The sequence below is a fragment of the Gymnoscopelus braueri genome (assembly GCF_963280865.1).
Source record: "Gymnoscopelus braueri genome assembly, chromosome: 18".
Taxonomy (NCBI): Eukaryota; Metazoa; Chordata; class Actinopteri; order Myctophiformes; family Myctophidae; genus Gymnoscopelus; species Gymnoscopelus braueri.
In genome coordinates this window covers 21,416,167-21,440,166 of record NC_137618.1, presented here as the reverse complement: position 1 = coordinate 21,440,166, position 24,000 = coordinate 21,416,167, and the positions used below count along the sequence as shown (strand labels likewise).

Genomic DNA, 24,000 nt, shown 5'->3' with positions numbered 1-24,000 from the left:
GTGTGTGTAACATACAGTCAGTAGCGCTTAACAATCTCAGAGTGCTCAGAGATGAGGCCAGTCTAATGAGTCTGGCTGCAGAACAAGGTCCTCATGTCTTTTATGGTGTAAAACAAGCCTGATTGTCCCCATATGGAAGCTGTGATTTGTGGTTTTAACACGGTGAGTGGCTCTTTATTGGGCGTCTGCCATGTGTTAAGCCTGTCTATTAGATCAGCCAATACTACACCACAGTGCTAATCTCATTGTAATTGAGAACTGAGCAGGATGCCATTTGACAGTTTACAGCTGAGGCCAGTGTAGCGTTTGTGAGCTTTCCTGGAGAGGTGGAGTTGATTGTAAAGAGTTACAGGACGCTGGATGACTCTCAACATGGACTATACCCTCTTGTTCGTCAGTGGCTAGAGTGAGTTTCACACAATTGACGCAAGAACACAGATGTTTGCGGTCACGTTCACAGATACAATCATTATTGTTGCATCATATTTTCCACAGGGGTATGACGTCAAAGCTAATCAGAAATCACTTAAAGCAATAAGAACAGCCAAGTCAAAAACATTCAAAGCCACCAAGTGCTCAAAACACACAATCAAAGGTAAACACAAGACAGAGTTACACAACATTATGGTAAGCTAGTTTACGTTTCAGATTCTCTGTAGTGAGTCTTGTGTTAAGGACAAGCAATCATGTAGCCATAATAGTTTGACATTTTCAATCCACTGCAGTATAGTTAGCAAAAACAACCGAATGGGTCAGCCAGATAGGAGATGAAAACTAAAGGTTAGAGCGGCAGGCTTGTGAAATACAAAGGTCACTGGTTTGAATCCCTTGTTAAAATCTGGGTGAGGAAAGCAAATGAGATACACTCTCCCTAAACAATTACCACACAGGCACTCAGGCATGAAACGTCACTTCTAACAGCTCTGAGGTGTATGTGTGTTTAACTGTACGCGTGTGACTGTAGAAGCAAGCTGCCAAGCATGTGCGCTCGTCTCAAAACGTTACTGAATGAATAAAGTTAAAGACTAAACATCCACAACGCAGGATCAACAGACTGTGAAGCAAAGAACTGACGTTAGACAGTTATCTGTAATGTTGCCCCTTGGTAAAGTCCATATCAGTGTGGAAGGAAGGCTCCCCTTTGCTCATCCATAGCTGGGGGAGATAAAAGAGAGAGGAAGTGCGGTTGAGCCATCTTCCATGACAGCCAGGAAAAGGAACACTTATGTTTTAGTTTCTGCAGACAACAACAACAACACAACAGTCTTCTTCAGCATTTTTCACAGATTAAAAAAAGGTCAGATAAAGGCACTGTGCGTTACTCTCTCTCTCAGGGGGGAATATGAGGCCTGTTCAGGAGGAATGGGATCGGACTCAATCTGAATAAAAGAGAAATCTGTTTAAACCAAAAGTGATTTTTATTGAGGTTTTATGCTAAAAACCTCATATCTTGTACCTCTATAGCCTTGGGTATAGGATACGTGTGTGTGTGTGTGTGTGTGTGTGTGTGTGTGTGTGTGTGTGTGTGTGTGTGTGTGTGTGTGTGTGTGTGTGTGTGTGTGTGTGTGTGTGTGTGTGTGTGAACGTGAACGTGAACATGAACAGAGAGCACAGAGATGAGATCTTAGTATGGCAGAGAAGACTCCCACGCGCCAGCCTCAACTTTAGGTCACGCATCACGTCTCTCTCTAGGATACACCAGAGGGTTGTGGGATACGTCAGTATGGTGGGAGGCTACGGCAGGAATGTGGTGGGAATGCAATGGTATTCTGCAGGAGTGTTGCTGCCACGCTCCCTGGCTGTGATGTGACATTAGCCAGATGTTACTGTGACCTTAAGTTTACATTAACATGGAGGGACGAGCAGGGTAAAAGCACTTAGGACTTTCTAAGAAAGTAACATCACAAACAATGGTCCAAAATGTTCTGTCATTGTAGTGTTCCAGTGAGGTGTGTGAGTCTGCCCTCCTCTGGAGAAAATCAGTACTGCTGCTACTGTGTTCATGCGAGTTACTTGTATTGTATCGTTGGGTTGAGTTGTACAGGGCTACAGGCTCTGCATAATGCAAAACTGAACTGAATCTGTCCTATCTATTACACAAGGATATAAAAAACACCAATAATTAACAGGAATGATAACAGGAATAAAGCATTATTGGTGCGCAACGTGATTGGGCCTAATCTCTGTAACCAAAATAGCGATTCTGATTCACCCAGGCTTACAAAAGTCAGATTTGTATTTGACCTCTCTACTTCAGGTTTACAAAGAGAAGAGCCCACTGATTGGGGACATCTGTTGTCAGGACAGCAGGGCAAAGGTGTTAGAAGATGCCTCTTCTCTCTTAGTCTGTGTAACTGTAAAATACCCCCTTATGGAGTGTCAGTGTTAATAGGATGCGTAAATACATATTTTGGACCTTTTTAATTAGATCAGGCATGCAGCTATATTGCTGTGATGATGGCAAGGTACTCTAGTCAAGTGACTGACAATGGAAAATTTAGCTTGGAAAAAAATTGAAAGAAATAGCTTTTTCTTGGATTAGAGAGCCGGAAGGGTCTAATTGATGGCCGGTGCTTAGCCTGGGACTTTATAACACAACAAATTAATGAGCCAGGGAATTAACACTTGAGCACATTGTTAGAACAGGCCTTGGGCGGTGGGGACTATTGTATTCCCTTCCAGAACTGTTGCTCCCCAGATAAACCGGAAAAACATCATTAGAGTTTGATCTCATCAGTTCTCTGTCCAGCTGGTGCTTGTAATGTACACTGGTCACCTGCCTCCATGGATGTCTCCATTGATATAAACATCCAATGATGTCACAATCCCATACTGTCACCCTCTGGTCTATGTAAAGCGTGTTTGCATTAATGTCTGCATTAATGCCACTCTGTCTGTCTGTCTGTCTGTCTGTCTGTCTGTCTGTCTGTCTGTCTGTCTGTCTGTCTGTCTGTCTGTCTGTCTGTCTGTCTGTCTGTCTGTCTGTCTGTCTGTCTGTCTGTCCCTTTCTCTCCTCTGGCCCAAACTTCTAATCTGGAGAGTAAACATTACTCATCATCTCTCCCCTGGGCTCACGTCAGCTCTGGACTTCTGAGAAGTCCAGACCTGTGTTGACGTAGGTCCAGTTGATTGAGGAGTGTACTAGCACATTCAAAGCCCCCAGGTATATCATCCCACATTATGAAACCCCGGGCTCTGCACGTGCTTCTGTTTACCACGTTACGAATGTTTGAGCTTATACTCTCTCTTTTTTTCATTTCCCTCCCTCTCCATCTCTCTTTAGCACCCTTCCCGTTGGCATTACATGATTCTATCTTAGATGGAAAAACAAACATTCAAGACCTAGGCTGCCTTTCCAACACAAACTACCACAGTAAACAAATCCCAAACAGACTGAGCGGCAAACGTGCGCACGCACGCACGCACGCACGCACGCACGCACGCACGCACGCACGCACGCACGCACGCACGCACGCACGCACGCACGCACGCACGCACGCACGCACGCACGCACGCACGCACGCACGCACGCACGCACGCACGCACGCACGCACGCACGCACGCACGCACGCACGCACGCACGCACACATACACACATACACACATACACACATACACACACAGAGAGAGAGATGACGAGGTACAGAGCTGCGTGCACCTCCCGGCAAAGGTACACAGTATACGTCATGTCACTTATCAAACTTTGGAAACTTGACCGTCTCAAGACCCAGAGGCTTGAGAATTACATAAACACTCATCCAGAGACACGTGAGGCTCTCTGCTGCAGGTGTTTATTTGATCTGGTAAGAGAGCCTCCAGAGCTCCATGACTCACTCACCCCACCAGCCACTGTATATTCACGGCGGACAGTAACTATACACTCGCGGCTGCAGAGCCTCTGGATCAGCCTTACGCTAGGTTGTTTGCTCTGTGGAGAATCACGCCGTTTCAGGGGGAGAACACCTTCGCCCCTGCCAAACTCTAGCTCGCGTTTGCTTCCTCTCCCCTTTCTTTACTCTCACTCTGTCGATTAGACATGCTTGCTCACGTTGCATGTTGAGGTTTTCACCGTTCATCGCATTGTGCAACGTGAAGCCTTTTGTGTGAACGTGTGAGCCTTATCCACCTTTACGCCTACAGCGTGCAGAAAGACGGTTTACACATTTCCTTCCCGGTGTCATAACTGATAGTCACAATAGCCCCCATCATTCTATAGGCCCGGGGATCTGTGTGATAAGGCTTTCTTAAGATCCCTCTTTCTCCTGTGTCCAGATACTGAACCAGGCCCTAGTCCTCTGTATGGCAGTGTGAGTCATTATTGGGATGCATGTTTTGTGTGGATGTCAGTTTAGTCTTTGTGCCATCATGCCCATCTGCTGTTTGGGTTAACACAGATGCTTAACAGACAGAGAAGGAAAACAAAATTTGAGAAATCAAAGACACGGCCGTTCCTTTGATCTACTGCAGATTAGAGTGTTGTGGTGGGAGATCCAGTGATAGACGTCACAGACAGGTAGAGGGTGACACACACACACACACACACACACACACACACACACACACACACACACACACACACACACACACACACACACACACACACACACACACACACACACACACACACACACACACACACACACACACACACACACACACACACACACACACACACACACACACATCCCCTGCCTCAATGTACTTCAGCTTGAAGAAGATGCACTTTGGTCATGCGTGATAGTATGGACATTTTGGGTTCTTTGGTCATGCTGTCAACATGCTGGAATGTCAGCTCAGCCCAATTGTGTCTTACAAGTAAGTACATGGAAGGAAATGGTTAGTTTTTAGAGTTGGGACGGGGCAGAGACAGACGTACTGTAGAGCAACAGGTGAATGAGGAAACATTTAACAGCTGTGATTTGGTTTGAGATATTTGAGTTTTGACCTTTATTTGCATTACCATGGACTAAGACCCTCAACGAGAGAGGATGAAAAAAAGAATGTTAATTCAGTAACCAGCTCCATTGCTGTGAGCCAGGTTCGCTGTAATGAAAGACACATGCCGTTGGTTCTCAATATCCCTTTTTCGTGGTTGTTGTCATGATATACTAATCTGATTTGATCCAGGTGTTTAAGATTTCCTATGACACATTCAAAACAAAAGTTTAAAGGGTTAAAAACCCACTAAAACATTCCACAGTAACCAGACGGTTGAATGAATGAGAGGGTGTGAGAGAAGTTGAATCGACATGACGTAGCGGCCACACGTGCGTGTGTGTGTGTGGAGTGGAACAAGTGCACAGGGACAGGGTGGGGGCAGTCAGGTTCAGGGAATTGAGGGGGGAAATCCTCGTTTCCCATGGATTCCCATAGTTTTGGAGACCACATATTGGTTTCGTTAGCCTGGGGTATGGCAGACAGGGGTGTGTGTGGGAGAGAAAGTATAGGGAATGGGAAATGAGTCGTGTATAATAAGTGAGACATGCTGGTTGATGTATGGGATTTCAGCAGTACATGTGCACGCACAATTTCAGAGTTCTGAAAAGACCATGAGTGTTATTGATTAATGGTAAAAGGGTGGTTTTGTGTGTGTGTGTGTGTGTGTGTGTGAGTGTTTGTTTGCGTCTGTACAGTATGTATAGCTCCTCTCTGCCCATGCCTCCACGGTCTCTAAGCCCTGACAAGCGTTTGGCTTTAAGCCTTACATGTGAGTTGAGCAACAGCTGGCCAATGAAGGGAAGAATGGTGGAGAGAGCCAAGGCTGTTGCAAGACAATACTTAGACTCTGGCCTCTGGAGATGGCAGATGAGAGGAGAAGAGAAAAGAAGAAAAGAGGAGAGTAGAAGGACTGAGTCCAGCTGTATGGATGTCATGCTGCCTACCTAGTTTAAACCTAATTAACACAAGGCTAATCAGTATCCTCGTCATTTTGAGACACCCTGTACTAGCTCCTACACTGAACCAATATGAGGCTTTTCTCCAGTGTTTCTGTAACGGATATGGAGCATAGAGATGATGGCCTCCTACGCTGACGCCAGATTCTAAGTGCATGATAAAGTGTGGAAATCTGTTTAGAAATGCTGCATGTTGCATGCGTGTGGAATGGATCAGCAGGGACTCCAGGAGGTCATCCTGCCTTTGGCGCATCGAATGGTTCCCATACATGATTTCATCCCCTGGTGTCTTTTGCAGATACAGTGGGCTTTTAGTCTGTCAGTGTGTTATGTTATGATCCATCAGACAGGGTCACGAGTCAGGACATGGACACGGTATAAAAGAAGGAAGACATGATGTGACACACGTCACCACTTGCCTATATATTCGCACTCCCACAGATGATGTGAGATAATGTCTGAAGTTTTTTATTGTCCAAGTACAGGCATGCTTTATAACCTTTGTCAACTAAAACGTACACTGGCTCCCTTCAGTGGATATACTGTAGTTCTGACTAAATGCTTTCTGTTTACCTCTATATTTATACTGAACATTATTGCTTCATTAAAGGAACTTGAATTGATTGAATCTCTCTCTCTCTCTCTCTCTCTCTCTCTCTCTCTCTCTCTCTCTCTCTCTCTCTCTCTCTCTCTCTCTCAGGGGGGAGGATGCGGGGCTTCATGCGGAAAGTGTGACTGCAGCGGAGTTAAAGGAGGAAAGGTGAGAACTCAGATCCATCCTTATATCTTCCTATTTCCACCATTGATCATTATTTTGTCCATGTTATTCTCAATATCCAATACTGTATACTAATACTAATCTACTCAGTCAGCCACAGTTGGGTGACATACCAGATTTATTTCCTTCTGGTGGCGCCGGTGGCCAATGTGAGGCCCAGACCAGTGTCATGTCTGTATGCTAAGCAGGCGTGACGCTGCCCGGAATGTCCCGGCTAATGGAGCTAAGCTCGGTGGACGGAGCTCCGTCATGGAGCAGGGTTCAGGATGGGAATGAGGATCAGGCAGATTTAGACTGTGTCCACACGCACAGCTGGTCTGAAGGCCTCGCTCCCACTGGATGCTATAAAGCTCTCTGACTCACAGACGTAGAGGCAGCAGAGTGAGCCGTCCAGCTTTGTGTACACCATCAATTCAATTCAATTCAATTCAATTCAATTCAATTCAATTCAATTCAATTCAATTCAATTCAATTCAATTCAATTCAATTCAATTCAATTCAATTCAATTCAATTCAATTCAATTCATTGTCATTGTCATTGTAAAATAAACACGTACATAATGTACGTACGTAAATGAAAAGGAAATTGTGCTGTGCGAGCAAGATCATTAATATATGTAATTAAAAGCTGCTAGCTGAACTAGCTGTTCACTGAACTGTGCACGGTTAGCTTTTTAGGGCCCATAACTTTGATTTGCTGTTGTGTTGAATTTGTCAATAGGTACAATAACTGTAAAATAAATAAATATTGCTCCACGGTACATATATAAGCCATACTGTAGGCAATTGGTTCTTCAAAGAACTAAACACTACAGTTTTAACTGCAGCTCTTGCTGTACAGTATATTGTTGCTGCAGTCAGTGTAGTCTGGCCTTCAGTAGCCCACTCTTATGCCAAGCATTTGGCACAAATGGCCCTGGCCAAGCCACAGTGGTTTCAAAGCACTACTGAGTGTTGAGAGGTGTTGAAGACTCTATTAACAACTTAACTGAATTCCTCTACATCCTTCGCTTCACTGATGACACTCACTGTGGCTCAGGAGGTAGAGTGGGCGCTTGGAAACCGGAAGGTTCTAACCCCGGCTCCTCTTCCTGGAAGTGTCTTTGAGCAATTAAGACACTGAACCCCAAACTGCTCCTGGTGGTTGGCACCTTGCTTGGTTGCCTTCACCATCAATGTGTGAATGGATGAATGTAATGCATTATAAAGCACTTTGGATAAAAAGACGCTATAGAACTGCACACCATTAACCACTTAAACTCTATATACTTAGTTTACCGGGGTCCCTCAGGTGTCTATACTTGGTCCCCTCCTTTTTCCGTCTACACTCTAAATCTCTTCGAAAATAGCCAATCTGCAAGCTCACGCATCGCAACATGACGTATTGTGAGCTTGTAGATCTACTACTGTATTTTCATGGAATGTTCACCCCGCAATAGGGATTCAAGGGTTCATGTCTCTGTCATATTTCCCATGGTCAACAACGCAGTGTTGCCCATCGTTGCTCTGGGTAGTCTAGAAACACTGTGGTCAGGGAATGAAAATCAGTCCTTCGTCCTCCACTAGATCCACTTATCATTCACTCATCTTTGTGGTTAGTAGATCATTGGTCACTGGTCAGACAAAAAGCAGTCCATCAAGATGGCGATCATGCCCTCTAGTGGTACATAGATGTAATAACATGAGCATATCCATTAGTGAGGGCCATTTCTGCAAATCAAAAGATAAATCACTGCAGAGTACCATAGCAAAGTAATAATGTCTTTGCTAGAAACGGTATTTCATAAATGTTTCGAAAATAATCACATTTTGATTGTATATTTAAATTACTTTTTTTAAATATTTATTTTTAGGGTGATCGTGGGTTTCCTGGTATCCAAGGAAATATGGGATTCCCAGGGATGCAGGGAAATGAAGGACCTCCAGGGCCACTGGGCCCCAAGGTGAGTAACAGTAAAAGGATTATTAGGTGGCTGGAACTCTGAGGGCCTTTTGTAGACGATCTATGGTGTCAGGGTGCAGGGCACAGTTGCATCGGGAGGGTCACGTTATCTGGCCACAATGTGAGGCGCATGGCTCAAAGGGGTTATAGACTCTGAATTAGTCATGGGTGTGTTTAGGGCATAACATAAATTAGACCTCTCCTCTCTGACATTAACAATTACACAATTTGATTGATTATTGAAAACTTTATTAAGAAGTTGCAAACAGTAGCTACAGCAAATACAATTACACAAGCAATGCTAAAAGGATAACACAAAAAAGCCAAATCAAACCAAATCACCAAACTAATACATAATAAAATGCAACGTGCTTGACACAGAATGACATAAAACATGTGTCTTTAGTGCATGGACTCCTCTCTAAACAAACACTGTAGAAGTAATTAGCCATTCCTTTGGAAGATAACAAAAGACCCCCACCTCTTTCTAACACAGAAGCAAAAAGGGAAGAGGTGGAGGTGTTCGGAATTTTACAGACGGATGGGGCTTATTCTTAATGGAGCTCTGACCACTAATGTATCACTAATGCAATATGTCCCCTCCTCTTTCTTTCCTCACCTCTGGTTTCCAAAGATGCACAGAGACGTTCTTGTTAGTCATTATTATTGACGATGCATTCTTATTAGTGATCTTCTTCTTAAAAGGACTGATGAAAAATTAAGTGTTTGAAATTGGTTTATCTGTTTCTATTGTTGTTGTGTTGAATTCAGATGGATTTTTGTTTGTAAGCAGTGTGTGCACATTGTGAACCCATATATATATACTGTATGTTTGATTGAGTACTTGATGTTTGATTGAATTATTAGTCAGACAATGTAAACAGCACAGAGGTACAGTAAAACATTTACTGCGTAAACATTAACCGCTGCAATGGATGAAAAATAGCAATGATAGCGTCATTTTGCACCGAGTGGAAGGTAGGGCTCTCTTTTAGGCACAATAATGCTGCAATAATTAACAAGGCAATACAAACAGACACCCAATGATCACCAGCAAACATGATTGTTGTTAGCTACAGATGGACTTTTAAGTGATTTCATGTTGGCATTTTGATCTTGTCCAAAATTCTCAAGGAAAATAGGAGCTTATTAAACAGCAGAATTGAATGATAATACCATCTGTATCTCTGTAGGGAGATCTAGGTGAGCACGGGACCCATGGACTGAAAGGAACACGTGTAAGTATCTGACCCTGTCTGACCACACCAGCACAAATTAACGGACATATTTACTTCTGTCAGTACACCATGGCAAAAACAAACGGGCCCATTTGTACGCTCAGTTAATTAAGGCCAGACCGTACAAATGCAACTAGTCGCAACTCCTTGCAACAAAGCAGTTTTAAGGCCAGTCCACACCAATGCAACTCCTTGCAACTGCCTTTGGGTATAATGGTTGCAAGTAGTGTTGGTGTTGACTGGCCTTAACAGTCTAGGTCAGCGATTCCGAGAATATTACAAGTGGGCCCCCAAATGATTGGCAATGATAATATAACATTAATATATATATGTTTTTAAATACCTTGAAAAATTTGTTTTCATTGTGATACTGATAAATAAGAACTTAAAAGTATACTACGTTGGTTCCATCGATCCAAACTGGAACACATTCGATTGAATGATTGATCATTAAAACAAACAATCTCAATCAAGTGGTCAGTTTGGTGGGCCCTGATCCAGAAAAGGTTTGGAACCACTGACCTAGGTCTTATTGCCCATGTCTCACTAGTAATTTTGGCATCATTGTCTTTGGTGTGACACCTGTTTCAAGGATGATGCTCTTATTTCAGTTGTGTTGTCATGTCACAGTAATGCAATATGTGTTTTTGATGTGCTATAGGGACCTCCAGGCTTGCCAGGCTTCCCAGGGAATCCAGGACTACCGGTAGGTTCTGCGCAGCGTTCATTTAATCCAGAAAGTGTAAACTTTAAATTAACACTCAGGATTATGCTGTGTTTTCTGCCCCTAAATCTCTCATCCTGCTACAATTAAGGCTGAAATGTCGTCCTCATAATTAGTGTGTGTGTGTGTGTGTGTGTGTGTGTGTGTGTGTGTGTGTGTGTGTGTGTGTGTGTGTGTGTGTTCTCCTCTCTTTCTCAAAGGGTATCAATGGAAATGATGGCCCTCCGGGTTCATCGGGTATCCCAGGATGCAACGGGACAAAAGTAAGCAGATTTGCCATACTTGTGCCATTAGTATGAAGTGGATCCCACCAACCTGACACCTGTTAACCATCTGAACCCCAGCATTCCTATTGTTGGGGGAACATTCGTCAGAAACAGCAGATATACAAGCTCACGGCGCATCGCAACACGATGCGTTGTGAGCTTGTAGATCGGCTATTTTTGGCGAAGAGATTTGGTGTAGACCGACAAAAGCACAAAAAAGCAGTTGCAACATCAGTTCTGTTTCACTATAGATTATTCCACAATCTCTGAATGCTATATAAAGTCTGGAACTACACCTCCTGAAATCCGAGGACGGAAGCTGTCATCTGTTTGTCATTTCCGTTCACAAAGATTTTAAAATATCTTTACATTTTATTTTCGAATTTCCATTTCTGATAAGTAGCAAGCTATATATGCTTAGATTGTTTTGATTTATATTAAGGACAGATTTGCCCCGACTGTAAAGACGAAACGGAAGCGGGGAGGAGGCGTCACATCCGCTTTACCCTCTGATCATTTTCAGAGCTTCCGTGCTCCAGACTGTATGACGGAAGCATTTGAAAATTATGGGAGGCAACAGTTTGGCCTGCGAGACAAATAGACCAGATGGTTTATGTTGTTAACCCTTTCTCAGTCCTTCCATACTGACACTGTTCTCTGTGTGTTCCAGGGAGAAAGAGGCCGGGACGCTGGTCCTGGTTTCCCAGGCCTACAGGGACCTCCTGTAAGTCATCATATTTACCACCCTCACCTCCACCACCCACAGACCAACTGTACACTGAAATACATTTCACAAGACTGATAGTGATTCTCTAGACAGAACGCTTCTCATAGACAGTGGTGGAAAGTAACTAAGTACATTTATTCACTTTTTGATACTAATACAACTAATTTGATCAGAATCTGAATCAGAATCGGCTTTATTGTCACATCACAGGTTTACAGAAGTAAAAAAAGTGGGTGAAATGAGTTTTTGTGCATAGTTCCCATCGTATCGTTATTTCCATTGAAAAAAGAAAGGAAAGAAGAAGGGGGGGGGGGGGGGGCAAGGGGGAAAGGAAATACACTACATCTCAGAGGCAAATATTGTACTTTTTACTCTACTAGAATTATTTGACAGTTTCAGTCAGTAGTTACATTGCAGATTTAGATTATTATGATATGCATTAATATACATGAATTACCTAAGCTCTATGTATATATTTTTTTTTATTGAAGTAAAAATACAATACTATACTATAGTATACAATACATTTGAGTATTTCTACGTTGTGGTATTGCTACTTTTACTTAAGTAAAAACAAATCGGAGTACTTCATAGACTATGCTCCTGTACTGACCGTTATCTTCTCTCCACAAGGGTATACCCGGAATCCATGGAATGAAGGTTAGTTGGAAGTCACAATGCTCTAAAATCTCCCCAAAGAATATATGTGTTATATATATAAATTAATTCAGCATGTCTTACCACTTGTTTACATGGTCTGTTTGCTTCTGTGTCTTCTAGGGCGACCCTGGTGGTGTCATAGGAGTCATCCCTATGAAAGGAGACAGAGGATTGCCCGGCACACCAGGACTACCGGTACGCGCGTGTGTGTGTGTGTGTGTGTGTGTGTGTGTGTGTGTGTGTGTGTGTGTGTGTGTGTGTGTGTGTGTGCGTGTGCGTGTGCGGGCGCGTGTGTGCTAGGACTATATACAGTACTGAGCATTCCTTTAATTAATTCCTGTGTTATCAAAGTCCTTACCGCTCTACACATGTCTCTCCTCAGGGACCAAGTGGACCAACTGGACCCATTGGTCCTCCAGGACTACGCGGTTATGAAGGACCACCAGTGAGTTATCATTACTCTGATCTGATCTGGTCTGCTAATTAATGAAAACATAAGCCATTGTTAATCGGTAGTTTGCATGAATTATGTTATTGCTGAGGTTTATTAGCTAGATTCAATGTATTCAATGTATTTAACTCACCAGTGAATTGTACTCCACAGGGTCAAACTGGACCCCCTGGACCTCAAGGAGAGAAGGTAAGACGTCGATACTGAGAAAAATGACCTTAGTAGTTCACATGTTTTCAAAGTGGGAGCTGTGGCCCCCATGGGAGCCACCAGGTGGCGCTGGTGGGGTAGGGAGGGGGGGGGGGATGCACTTGGAAAGGAGAGGAACATAAAATAAAAAGAAAGAAAATCATAAATATATATCTAAACAATGTAATTTCAATTCAAAATCCATTTATAAGATCACTGTGCCATGCACTTTAAGCCCCTGGCATTGTATTTTTGTTATGACATTATCGTCAAAGTCTTCAAACATTTTCAAAAACTTTCATAAATAGTGAAAATAGACAATCTTTAAGCTCACAACGCATGGCAATGTGTTGTGAGCTTGTAGATCAGCAATTGTTTGCTACTGTGGATTTTTTTTTAAAGTGAAATTGAAAATGGTTGAGTCTGTCCTGGGTTAACAATTATCAGCTGAAATAAACTGCTTAATATTGAAATAAACAGCATGACGCATTTATCTTTCCCTCTCTTTTTAAAACATTTTCACCATAGGTGGGTCAGAGGCTATGGCTATTTGGGAGTCCTTGACATGTAAAACTTTGAGAACCCCTGTTAAAGTCTAATTCATGCTATAATGCTGTAAACACCAAGATGTTTTGCTTCCCTGTCCTTGTAGGGTGACCGTCTGGCCTTCCAAGATGCAAAAGGAGAGAAGGTGAGAGTCTCAAACACTCAGCATACTGTATTTCAGAGCAAAAACAAACTAGGTATACACAACATTGAAAAAAACTTTTTTATATAACAACGGATATTATGTGGGTAAGTTAATTTATATTGTATGTGCCTAAACCAGAATGCCTAATTTAGGTAAAGAATATCTTAATTTTGCAATAGCAATACCGATTCATAACAATTTTCTCCCGTTTTCTTGTATTTATCTTTTCTTTGCTGTTTGTTTGCGGATTATTATGACGTCAGAGCTTCAAAAACACTTAGAACCCTCTCATGCTATTTTTTTCAATGTTTTTAAATTTCCTAATTTATGCTCACTCGTCGAAAATAAATCTCATGAGTCATGACGCGTGGTGAGCTTGTAGGTCTGCTATGTACGTTTGCTTTATTTGAATGTCGGTCCTCTTTCTTCTCAAAGGGTGACAGAGGAATCCGGGGCCCACCTGGTCCTCCTGGGACCCGTGACGGTCCCGGAGGACTGGAAGGACCCATCATCACAACCTTCCTTCCTGGACCAAAGGTACTGAAGTGTTCAACCACCAGCCTGTTGATGATTTTGTAATTCATCACTTCATCCTTCTTGGATTCAGTGGTGGACAGTATACCTTTACTCAAGCACTGTACTTAATTACAATTTTGCGGTACTTCACTTAAGTATTTCCATTTTTCAATACTTTTTTATTCTTTTAGTCTACTTCACTACTAAATGTATCTTGTTTGTTTTGAAACAACATAATTACATTTCAACAGGCACGCAATGAAGACTTCAAACATTTGCTGCATTTCTGATACGTATCTCATTATGCTCCTGGATAGGCGCATCAATAATTCTTTGTACGATATGTTTAGTTTCTAAGTGGTCGTGGTGCTAATATGGTTCACACATTGTCCACAGGCTGAAAAAAATCATCCCTCTTTTCCTTAAATTGTGTATTTAAAATTATGTAATTAATTATGTATTTTCTTTACAGGGAGACCCAGGAAACGATGGAGCAAAAGGAGAAAAAGTACGTATTTAGTTTAGTAATCTATTGAAGTTCTTACATGCCACCAGTGGTGTAAAGAAGTTAAGTACATTTACCCAAGTACTGTACTTAAGTAACATTTTGAGGTATTTTTTACTTTAGTGGAGTATTTCCAATTTTACTTCTACTCCACTAGGCTCCTACATCTCTGAGGAAAATATTGCACTTTTACTCCACTACAATTATTTCAAACCTTTAGTTACTAGTTACTTTGTAGATTTGGATTATTGTTACAAAACACACTAACCACTTCAGCCCTATATATATTTCGACCATTTGAAAATAGCCGATCTACAAGCTCACAATGCGTCTCAATGCGTCGTGTTCTGAGCTTGTAGATCTGCTATTTTCAAAAGATGTTTATACATTTGAAAGCTTGTGAGATGGGACATTCTGCTGAGTGGCTACTTTCTACATTTGTTACTTTAAGGATATTTTGATGCCAATACTTTTGTACTTTTACTCAAGTATTTTTTTGTATACAGAACGTGTAGGCTACTTGTAACAGGCTATTTCCTATTTCTACAATAGGGTATTGATACTTTTACTTAAGTATACAAATGCCACAGTGTCTGAGTGCCTGATTTTCCTTGCAGGGACTTTGCATCCCGCATCACAATGGTGTTAAAGGTGACCCAGGCCCCCCCGGACCAAGAGTGAGTGGCATGGGTTCATCCTTATTGGTCTTGTGATGTTGGAAATTGCAAAAGGGTGTTTGGACTGACAGCATATAGGAGTGGTTCTCAACCTTTTCGGGCCACGACTGCCCCTTTTTTATATTATTTGACAATTTGGCCAATGTTTTACCAGTTTTTTTGATTACTTTAGATGTATTTTCCTCGAAATTTTACAAAGGTCTTAAAAGTCCTTAACTGTCATCTGGGATGACCCACCCAAAATCATGTCCCGACCCACAGGTTGAGAACCCCTGTTATATAGGAGTGGTAAATGATTTGTTTTGAAGCCCCACTCCAAAGCTTATTTGGACAAATTCATTTGATATATTTTTATATATCAAATAAAATAATAAAATGTGGGCAAATAAACATTTTGAATATACTGGTGAAATTAAATATAATATAATAATTATTAAATATAATGATATATTGTTTCACTGATTTCAGGGCAAAGCTGGCAAGGACGGAGATGATGGGCTGAAGGTAATTATGATACATTGTATCTGTTATGTGATGTTACACCACTTAAGTGTGTACACCCCTCACTCTGATGTACCTATTCTTTCAGGGAGAAAGAGGCTTCTCTGGAGCTTCAGGATACATCGGGCTGCCGGTAACTACTATTAATTCACTAAAGAAATATCAACATTATGCCTGGTTGTATCTTATCTTGATTATACTTTAGTTTGAAATGTCTTGGTGGCGTTAACATTAGTGCTTGAGAGACTGATCTCCCCATTTCATTTCAGGGTGAAAAAGGAGACGCAGGACCACCAGGATACGTGAGTAGTCTTTCATGAATTCTGTCTGTCTGTCTGTCTGTCTGTCTGTCTGTCTGTCTGTCTGTCTGTCTGTCTGTCTGTCTGTCTGTCTGTCTGTCTGTCTGTCTGTCTGTCTGTCTGTCTGTCTGTCTGTCTGTCTGTCTGTCTGTCTGTCTGTCTCTCTCTCTCTCTCTCTCTCTCTCTCTCTCTCTCTCTCTCTTGGTCTCTCTCTGTCTCTCTTTCATTGTCATCATCTCTTGCCTTAATTGTTCCTTCCTTCTTTCTTTTTTTTTAGGAAAGTACCCCTCTGGTTTTTGAGATAGAGCTTAGACTTCAGTACCTCAGTACCTGAACTTAGGCAGCAATTCTAGAGAGTACCACCAGATGGCACTATATTTCTGTTCAGCACAAATACCCATTTAAGTGAGAGGAACATGACATGTAGTTGTGGACTTAAAGGGATATTTCACTTTCAAACATGTTTGCATTCATTTTAGCATCTACTTGGGCTTTTGTGAACACCCCAGACAGTTTTTAAGTTGCTTGATTCAGTATTTATACATTTGATATTCATTTGATCAGACACGCCCCCTTCCTATACAAATCATTCCTATCAAATATCTAAATACTGAATCAAGCAAATTGGAAACTTTCTGGGGTGCTCACAAAAGCCTGAGTAGATGTAAAATTAAGCCAAACATGTTTGATAGTGAAATATCCCTTTAACTACAGTCTACAGAGATAATTTCATAGTCATGATTTTGAAATAGAATTAGAATTTACACTTTTTCTTTGGCAGACATGTGGTGTGTGCAGACAATTTTGTAGTGCTTAAAAATAGGCTGTAAAAAAGGCAATTTATCAAGCCTGATTTATGCTTAATTGTACTGTGGGGAAATAGCCAATCTATACAAGCTCCGAAGTGATGTGTGAACTTGTAGATCTGCTATTTTCGCCGGGTGTTTGCCCCACAATAGGGACATGTGGTTAAATTAACAGAGGCATGACATAATATTTCCTTTCATCTCTGTGATTTTAGGGTGATGATGGCACACCTGGGCCCCCCGGACCTCCCGGTCTCACAGGGTTACAAGGAGAGAGAGGTATAGTAAGAGTAAGGCATAGTAAGGCCTGTGCGGGATGCGAATCATTATAGCATTCATGGGATCAATATTACTGTGGGACTACAAGACAGTCTTGTTGTGTAGTCCCATCCACAGTATTGGATGAAGGCATGGCTTCCCCCTGTATCTCTAACGTTATGTTGGTGTTGGCCAAAGATGGGGGGATGGCAGGATGGTCGATCTGAGATCTGAGATCCTTCACAAAATGTGAAAAAAATATTTCTAGATGATTATTTTACATGGTATTCCTGTCTTTCTCTTCTACAACAGGTTATCCTGGTCGACAAGGTGATGCAGGCCCACCAGGTAAAACAAATTAAAACTTTTTTTTGTTTTTTTGTTTTTTATTGTTTTCTTTTTTGTTTTTTTTTAATGACTGCAACCAACATTATTGTATGCCTCGAGGCTGCCCAAATGAAATGGCCTATAAGCATGAAACACGCACAGAGAACAGAAATGGACAGTGTTTTCCTGTGTCCTCAAGCCAAGCACGTTGAAGGCCCTCGCGGAGACCCAGGTCAGAAGGGAAATGTGGGTCACAAGGGTGACAGGGGTCTCGATGGAGAGTCACTAGCTGGACCTCCAGGACAACATGGGCAAACTGGACCCCCTGGGCCCCCAGGAACCGCAGGTACGCCTCCTCACTGACCATAATTCACATGGTAGCCACTTTGCTCTTACATCGTACTCTCTCGACAGAATACTCTCCCTAAGTATTTTAGAGAAAAATGGCCAGCACTATGACTATGCCAGTCATTTTGCCAAATTGTTTGATCATAGTTTATTTAAAAATGTATGGAAATATAAACTTTGTGTGTGTGTGTGTGTGTGTGTGTGTGTGTGTGTGTGTGTGTGTGCGTGTGCGTGTGCGTGTGCGTGTGTGTGTGTGTTGTGTGACACCTCCACACAGTTGCGCCTTCCCAATGTAACATTGCGAAAGGAGCAACCGGACCCCCAGGGTCTCAAGGATTACGAGGGGAGTTGGGACAAAAAGGTAAGCGTGGACGGTCTTATGGATCAATAACCTTACTGATCAAAAGGAGTTTTACATGACTTTAATGCAATGCGATGATGCGATGTGATAACTTCGTGCTGTGATTCTCAACCTCTTTAACTTTAAGGACCCCCAGTTTAACCAGATAGGACCCTTACCCCAGGAAGGGTCCATTTGGTTCCATTTGTACACACTCAAAATTACAGACCCGTAAGTGTCCATTTGGACCCATGGTGGTCCTCGGGCATGACATTGAGAATCAGTGATTTTAATGCACGACAATTCTTTCTTCTCTCGTGATGTATCTTGATGATTATAGTGAGCCTTGTCTGACTAAAAACACAAGAGTTGGCTTATAAACACAGCCCATGGCAAACTACAGTTGAAATGCATATTGCCGCTGTAGGGCAGAAACCTTGCATGTCCAAAAGTATTACTTTTCCGGAAATGGAAAAAAGAACCTGTGTTCCAATGGATCCAATGTAGTTACTATTTAGACTCAAGCTCTTGTTAATACTTTACAATGGTTCAATATTCATAAGACTTAACCACTTTCACGTAAAAAAATCCAATCTAAAATAGCCGATCTACAAGCTCACAACGAGTCAGAGCTCGTCTATTTCCACTATTTTATAACAAATATTGAGTATAAAATATTGAATATGACCAATTTTTGGGCTAATACATTATTTATTTTGATTATTGGTATCGGCCATTTGTTTGTGTATTTATGTTCTTGTCACATCTGACCCCGTGCAACTTTTGTTTACAAGGCCTAAAAGCCACACAATCGAATCGTTAATCGCAATTATTTGTATGACAATTAATCCGTCAAGTAAATTTCATAATCGTGACAGCCCTAATTTACGTGTTTTCTGCACTTCCCAAAAGGTGACCAAGGAGACACCTGTGTTCAGTGTGAAGTCTTAGCTGGCGCTGGACAACCTGGCCCCTCAGGCCCCAAAGGACAGCAAGGTGAGCGAGGCTAGGATATTACACCCAGAGAGATAAATAACACACTCACATGTACTCTGTGTGTCATAGAAGTCTTTGGTCTGGATGAAGCCAAAAAGCTTAACCACTGAACCCCCATATGGGTAACTGGAATCCCTCAGGGCTCCATACTAGTGTATTTTCTGTTTTCTGTTATTGTGGGGAAAGTATGGCTATAGTAGATTGTTGCTTATGAAATGTCTTACCCCAATACGATTGTTTTATATTTATCTGATTGGCCTGATACTTTTACTTTGCCTGTACGTGCTGTATATTCATGTCTGCTACAATGAGTAAGGAGGTACTTTAAGACCTTGGTTCCTTGGTCCTTGGCAGGTTTTCCTGGACCGGCGGGCAGGAAAGGAGACAAGGGGCACGCTGGCCCCGGTGGAACTTCGGGTAGAGATGTAAGTAGGATCCCTGTGGTCTCTAAATACTCCTGTGAAGGATCCATTTTCACAGAAAGATGTCACAACCTGTCCTACATGCCAACTTACAGGCATTTCCACAAACGCAATAGATAGGGCATAGCAGTGGCGGTCATTTTGTGGTTCCACAGGTAGAAAGCCCATTCATTTTCGATGTTCGAAATTATTTTAAAGGGACTACACCATGAATTTTAACTTTTTCTTATTTTTTGTGTGTTTTTGGTCTCCCCTACCTCTCTTCTATCCCCAAAAATACCCCAGTTTGAACACTCAGGCTTTCACAGCAAATCTGGGGTTTTCTGTAAATTGGTCTCAAAACAGGCCAAACTGATTTGTACCCTGACGTGACGTCACGTCAGGGTACAATCCCTCCCGTTTTTCAGTTCCAACAAATCTTTTTTTTTCATTATTTTTTTCTTATTATTATTTTTTACTTTTTCCACTCAGAACCAGGAGATAACATGCATACAAACTGGCTTAATAGCGCCCCGTGCCAAACAGGACAATGTGGTATTGCAGGTGAAAGTGCTTTATAAGCCAGAGAGAAGTTAGTTGGAATGAGTATATCTGAGGCTTGATTTAGGCTCAAACCTTTTGAAAAACATTTGAGGGACATAAACAATATGATATTAAATATTATTATTCTTTTTATAATTCATGGTTTAGATCCTTTAAGCCTGGAACCAAGCCACCAGGCTCCTGGTGAATCGTAACCATAAAACATTTGATCCTGTGTCAAAAAATAATTATATTGTATACTATATTTAATAAATACCCATTTTTTCTGCGGTTTTCAAATTAGTTTTGACACAGAATCAAATGTGGTCATGATTCACCAGGAGCCTGGATGGCCTGGTTCCATACTTAAAATAATTTATAGAAATATTTCCAGAAATCTCTGTGGGAACAATTAATGGTATTTCTATCTGTGGAACCACAAAATGGCTGACACTGCTATGACCTTTAGAATTACATTTATGTATTATGTTATGTAGGCTGTACTACAGAATGTCTACCACAACCTCTCTACTAGTTGTTCTTTCTACTTGTCTGCAGGGTGTTTCAGGCAATCCTGGCTTGATGGGAGAGCCTGGTGCGGTTGGTGAACCTGGGGATGTCTTTGTAGCTCCTGGGCTGAAAGGTGATAGAGGTCTGCCTGGTGTGGATGGTTCACCGGGGCTGCCAGGTGTGGATGGATTCACAGGAAAAGAAGGGCTCTCAGGTCTACCGGGGCCCAAGGGAGAACCTGTAAGTGGAGTATTAGGTGTTCATTTTATTGATATTGTTTTTTTTTATATACTGTAAAAAAAAATATTTTGCTCTTTTTGCACAAACAATGAAGATGCAAAGCAACAAGAAAGCAGATTGAACAAAAGCAATACACAAGTCATACAAAGCAGTGTAGCGCATACAAGACAAGAGTACACACAATGCAAAAGACCAAATTCACAGTTGACGAGTCAATAGGGCGGGGGGGTGTTGTACAGTGCATCCTGCCAGGTGTGGTCTTCTGCCGTTGCAAGCACTCCCTTCTACATCAGTACAAGAAAGGGACATGTCACAATATTCACAATTAGGCCTTCAACGGCGTTATATTATCTTGATATTGATTGGTTCTGTATTATATCATTAAATAGCTTGGTCAGGAGTGGAATCATTTAAGAAATATATATATATGATAGTCACACACACTCGAAGTTGGAAAGAAGATGCCTTCAAGGAACACTTATAGGTTTGTCTTTGTGGGGCACAAAGAATTTGATATAGTTTAGAGTATAGAATTCCTTAAAAGAGTGGACAATTTTTTAAGTTAAATTAGCACTCTGGATGTTGCCATACATCTCTTGTTCTCTTTTTACCAAGATTAAAGATAAAATTGGAATATAACAGCATTGCAAAGCTAGAAGTGGACACATGGACTGTAGAAAGACACACTGACTGCTCTTTAATCTTGCTTGCAGGCCAGAGAGGGCATCAAGGGTGACCGCGGACTGGATGGCGAGCCAGGTCTCAGTGGGCCCCCAGGAGAGAGAGGCCCCCCTGGGGTGCCAGGATTTGGTCGGCCAGGTGAGCCTGGAGATAAGGGCGGTTTTGGGAATCCAGGAACTCCGGGAATCCCTGGCCGAGCAGGTAGGCATGCATTACACTCATATACAGATAGGCAGCCAGACACAAAAAGAGATACACAAACACACACACACACACACACACACACACACACACACACACACACACACACACACACACACACACACACACACACACACACACACACACACACACACACACACACACACACACACACACACACACAAACTGTTTAACCCATTAAGACCGGGAACGCATCTGTGTCATTTTAGATTTCTTTGGCTAATCAAAAATAGCAGATATACAAGCTCGTATATACAAACATTTTTAACTCAAATCTTTGCTTCTAGGGGGTCCCTGGAACAAAATATTTTCAGATGGGGGTCCGCGGCCAAATACATATCATTTTTGGGGGTCCTTGACATTAAACATTTTGAGAACCACTGATATAGAAACATTCTTTTTGTTTTTGTTTTCATTTATTAGGATTTAGAACACAATTGTAGAATCGGAACCTCAGGTCTTAATGAGTTAATGTATCTATGCAACGTATTCTTTACCTCTCAAAGGTGTAAAAGGTGAGCGAGGTAAAGTTGTGAGCATGCCTGGGCCTCACGGTGTACCTGGACTACGAGGAGAAACTGGCTTACCTGGACTTCAAGGTGGGCTTCAGCATACTTGTTCCATTATCAACCCAATATTTCAGAATCAATATAATCTTTTACACCTAAGCACAAATCTATGTTAATTGTACTTTGCCTTTTGATGTCATGACATTACAAATGACTTAGCCTGAAAACAGTATTGGATATTATAAGAATGCAATTAGAATGCAAAAGTAGAAGCTGGTTTACAGTTTCCGGGGTGTATGGGAGTTGGAAGTGTTTAACGTGCAGCCTGCCTTTGGCCCCAGGTGACCATGGAGTTCAGGGAGACCACGGGTTACCAGGATTCCCTGGACAGAAGGGCGATAGCGGTTTACCTGGAATTGGATTGCAAGGCCTAACTGGCCCAAAAGGTATGATATACATCCATAGACTGTAAAAAATATGGACGAAGGGAGCCCCATTGGTTTCTACAGACCCGTTTTGAAGCCACTTTTTCGGCGAATTCAAATCCACCATCTTGGAACGTCCGGTCCCGAAGAGCAACCGGAAACAAATGCTATTGGCTGGAAGGGCAGCGAGGGCGGGTCTTCACTCAGTAGAACCAGTAGAATCCCTAGAAGCATACCCTACTTTATCATTGCTTTTAAAATGAATGGAACCATAATTTACTAAACGCATGTCATGATAATTGAAAAAAAAAAGACTTTAAACTAGCGATTGAAAACATAAAGTATTTATGAAAATGTTTACTAAGGTAATAAAATCAAGTGTAAAGTCTGACCAAAACCTCATTCACTTGAATGGAGTGTTAGTTTTTCTGCAGCCAGCAGGAGGGGGAATAGTGACATCTGCTGGGCTATTAATGAGAACTGCAGGGGAAACGGCTCTTCCTTATTGGCCTAATTTAAAAAAACATTACCTAGGTTTTCTCTGTTGCTCAGACAAAAATATTTTTCTATTTTGCCAGGATTCTCTGGAATCCCCGGAGCCCCAGGTTTACCAGGTGAGGCAGGAAGACCAGGACAGGATGGTGGTACAGGAAGATCTGGTGTACCTGGTCCAAAGGTATGTACAGTGTGTTGTGTTGCGTTGCATTGCGTTGCGTTGCGTTGCGTTGTGTTGTGGTGTAACTAAGTACATTTACTGAAGTACTGTACTTAAGTGCAATTTTGATGTATTTTTGCTTTACTGGAGTATTTCCAATTTGCAGTACTTTTACTTCTACTCCACCACATCTCAGAGGCAAATATTGTACCTTTACTCCACTACAATTATTTGGAAACATTAGTTACTTGCCTCTTTGTAGATTTTGATTATTATTATTACTACCACTTCATTACCCACTTCAGCCCTATATACATTTGAAAATAGCTGATCTACACGCTCACAAGCTACTTTTGGTACTTTTTTTATACCAATACTTTTGTACTTTTACTCAAGTAAATGTTTAATTCCTGATCTTGACTTGTATTTCTACATTGCAATATTGATACTTTTACTTAAGTAAAAAATGTAGTAGTACTTTTTCCACCACTGGGCACATGATTCTCTGGGAGATTTGAATGCACTGTAATGAATGTGATCCCTATAGGGTGAACCTGGACGAGGTCTGCCAGGCCCCAAAGGTTCACAAGGCCAGGAAGGAGTGACTGGCTACCCTGGAGAAAAGGGTAACCTTGGTCTAGCTGGTGTTCCTGGACATGAAGGACAGACAGGACAACCAGG

General features: G+C 41.8%; 1 protein-coding gene across 1 annotated transcript in view; it reads left to right on the top strand.

Annotated features, from left to right (window-relative positions):
* The window catches only part of col4a1 (collagen, type IV, alpha 1), a 50,634-nt gene that overhangs the window by 15,143 nt on the left and 11,491 nt on the right, over window positions 1-24,000 (top strand). The window contains exons 2-30 of the mRNA XM_080456531.1: window positions 6,595-6,654; window positions 8,526-8,615; window positions 9,808-9,852; window positions 10,514-10,558; window positions 10,777-10,839; window positions 11,513-11,566; window positions 12,203-12,229; window positions 12,350-12,424; window positions 12,612-12,674; window positions 12,834-12,869; window positions 13,522-13,560; window positions 13,996-14,097; window positions 14,549-14,584; window positions 15,199-15,258; window positions 15,727-15,762; window positions 15,848-15,892; window positions 16,029-16,061; window positions 17,080-17,143; window positions 17,435-17,470; window positions 17,649-17,795; window positions 18,075-18,158; window positions 19,050-19,133; window positions 19,488-19,558; window positions 20,636-20,827; window positions 21,541-21,709; window positions 22,237-22,329; window positions 22,581-22,685; window positions 23,243-23,340; window positions 23,867-24,000. The exon at window positions 23,867-24,000 is cut by the window's right edge and continues 17 nt beyond it. Coding sequence (XP_080312657.1) covers window positions 6,595-6,654; window positions 8,526-8,615; window positions 9,808-9,852; window positions 10,514-10,558; window positions 10,777-10,839; window positions 11,513-11,566; window positions 12,203-12,229; window positions 12,350-12,424; window positions 12,612-12,674; window positions 12,834-12,869; window positions 13,522-13,560; window positions 13,996-14,097; window positions 14,549-14,584; window positions 15,199-15,258; window positions 15,727-15,762; window positions 15,848-15,892; window positions 16,029-16,061; window positions 17,080-17,143; window positions 17,435-17,470; window positions 17,649-17,795; window positions 18,075-18,158; window positions 19,050-19,133; window positions 19,488-19,558; window positions 20,636-20,827; window positions 21,541-21,709; window positions 22,237-22,329; window positions 22,581-22,685; window positions 23,243-23,340; window positions 23,867-24,000 — 2,186 coding nt within the window. The remainder of the gene's footprint in view (window positions 1-6,594; window positions 6,655-8,525; window positions 8,616-9,807; window positions 9,853-10,513; window positions 10,559-10,776; window positions 10,840-11,512; window positions 11,567-12,202; window positions 12,230-12,349; window positions 12,425-12,611; window positions 12,675-12,833; window positions 12,870-13,521; window positions 13,561-13,995; window positions 14,098-14,548; window positions 14,585-15,198; window positions 15,259-15,726; window positions 15,763-15,847; window positions 15,893-16,028; window positions 16,062-17,079; window positions 17,144-17,434; window positions 17,471-17,648; window positions 17,796-18,074; window positions 18,159-19,049; window positions 19,134-19,487; window positions 19,559-20,635; window positions 20,828-21,540; window positions 21,710-22,236; window positions 22,330-22,580; window positions 22,686-23,242; window positions 23,341-23,866) is intronic.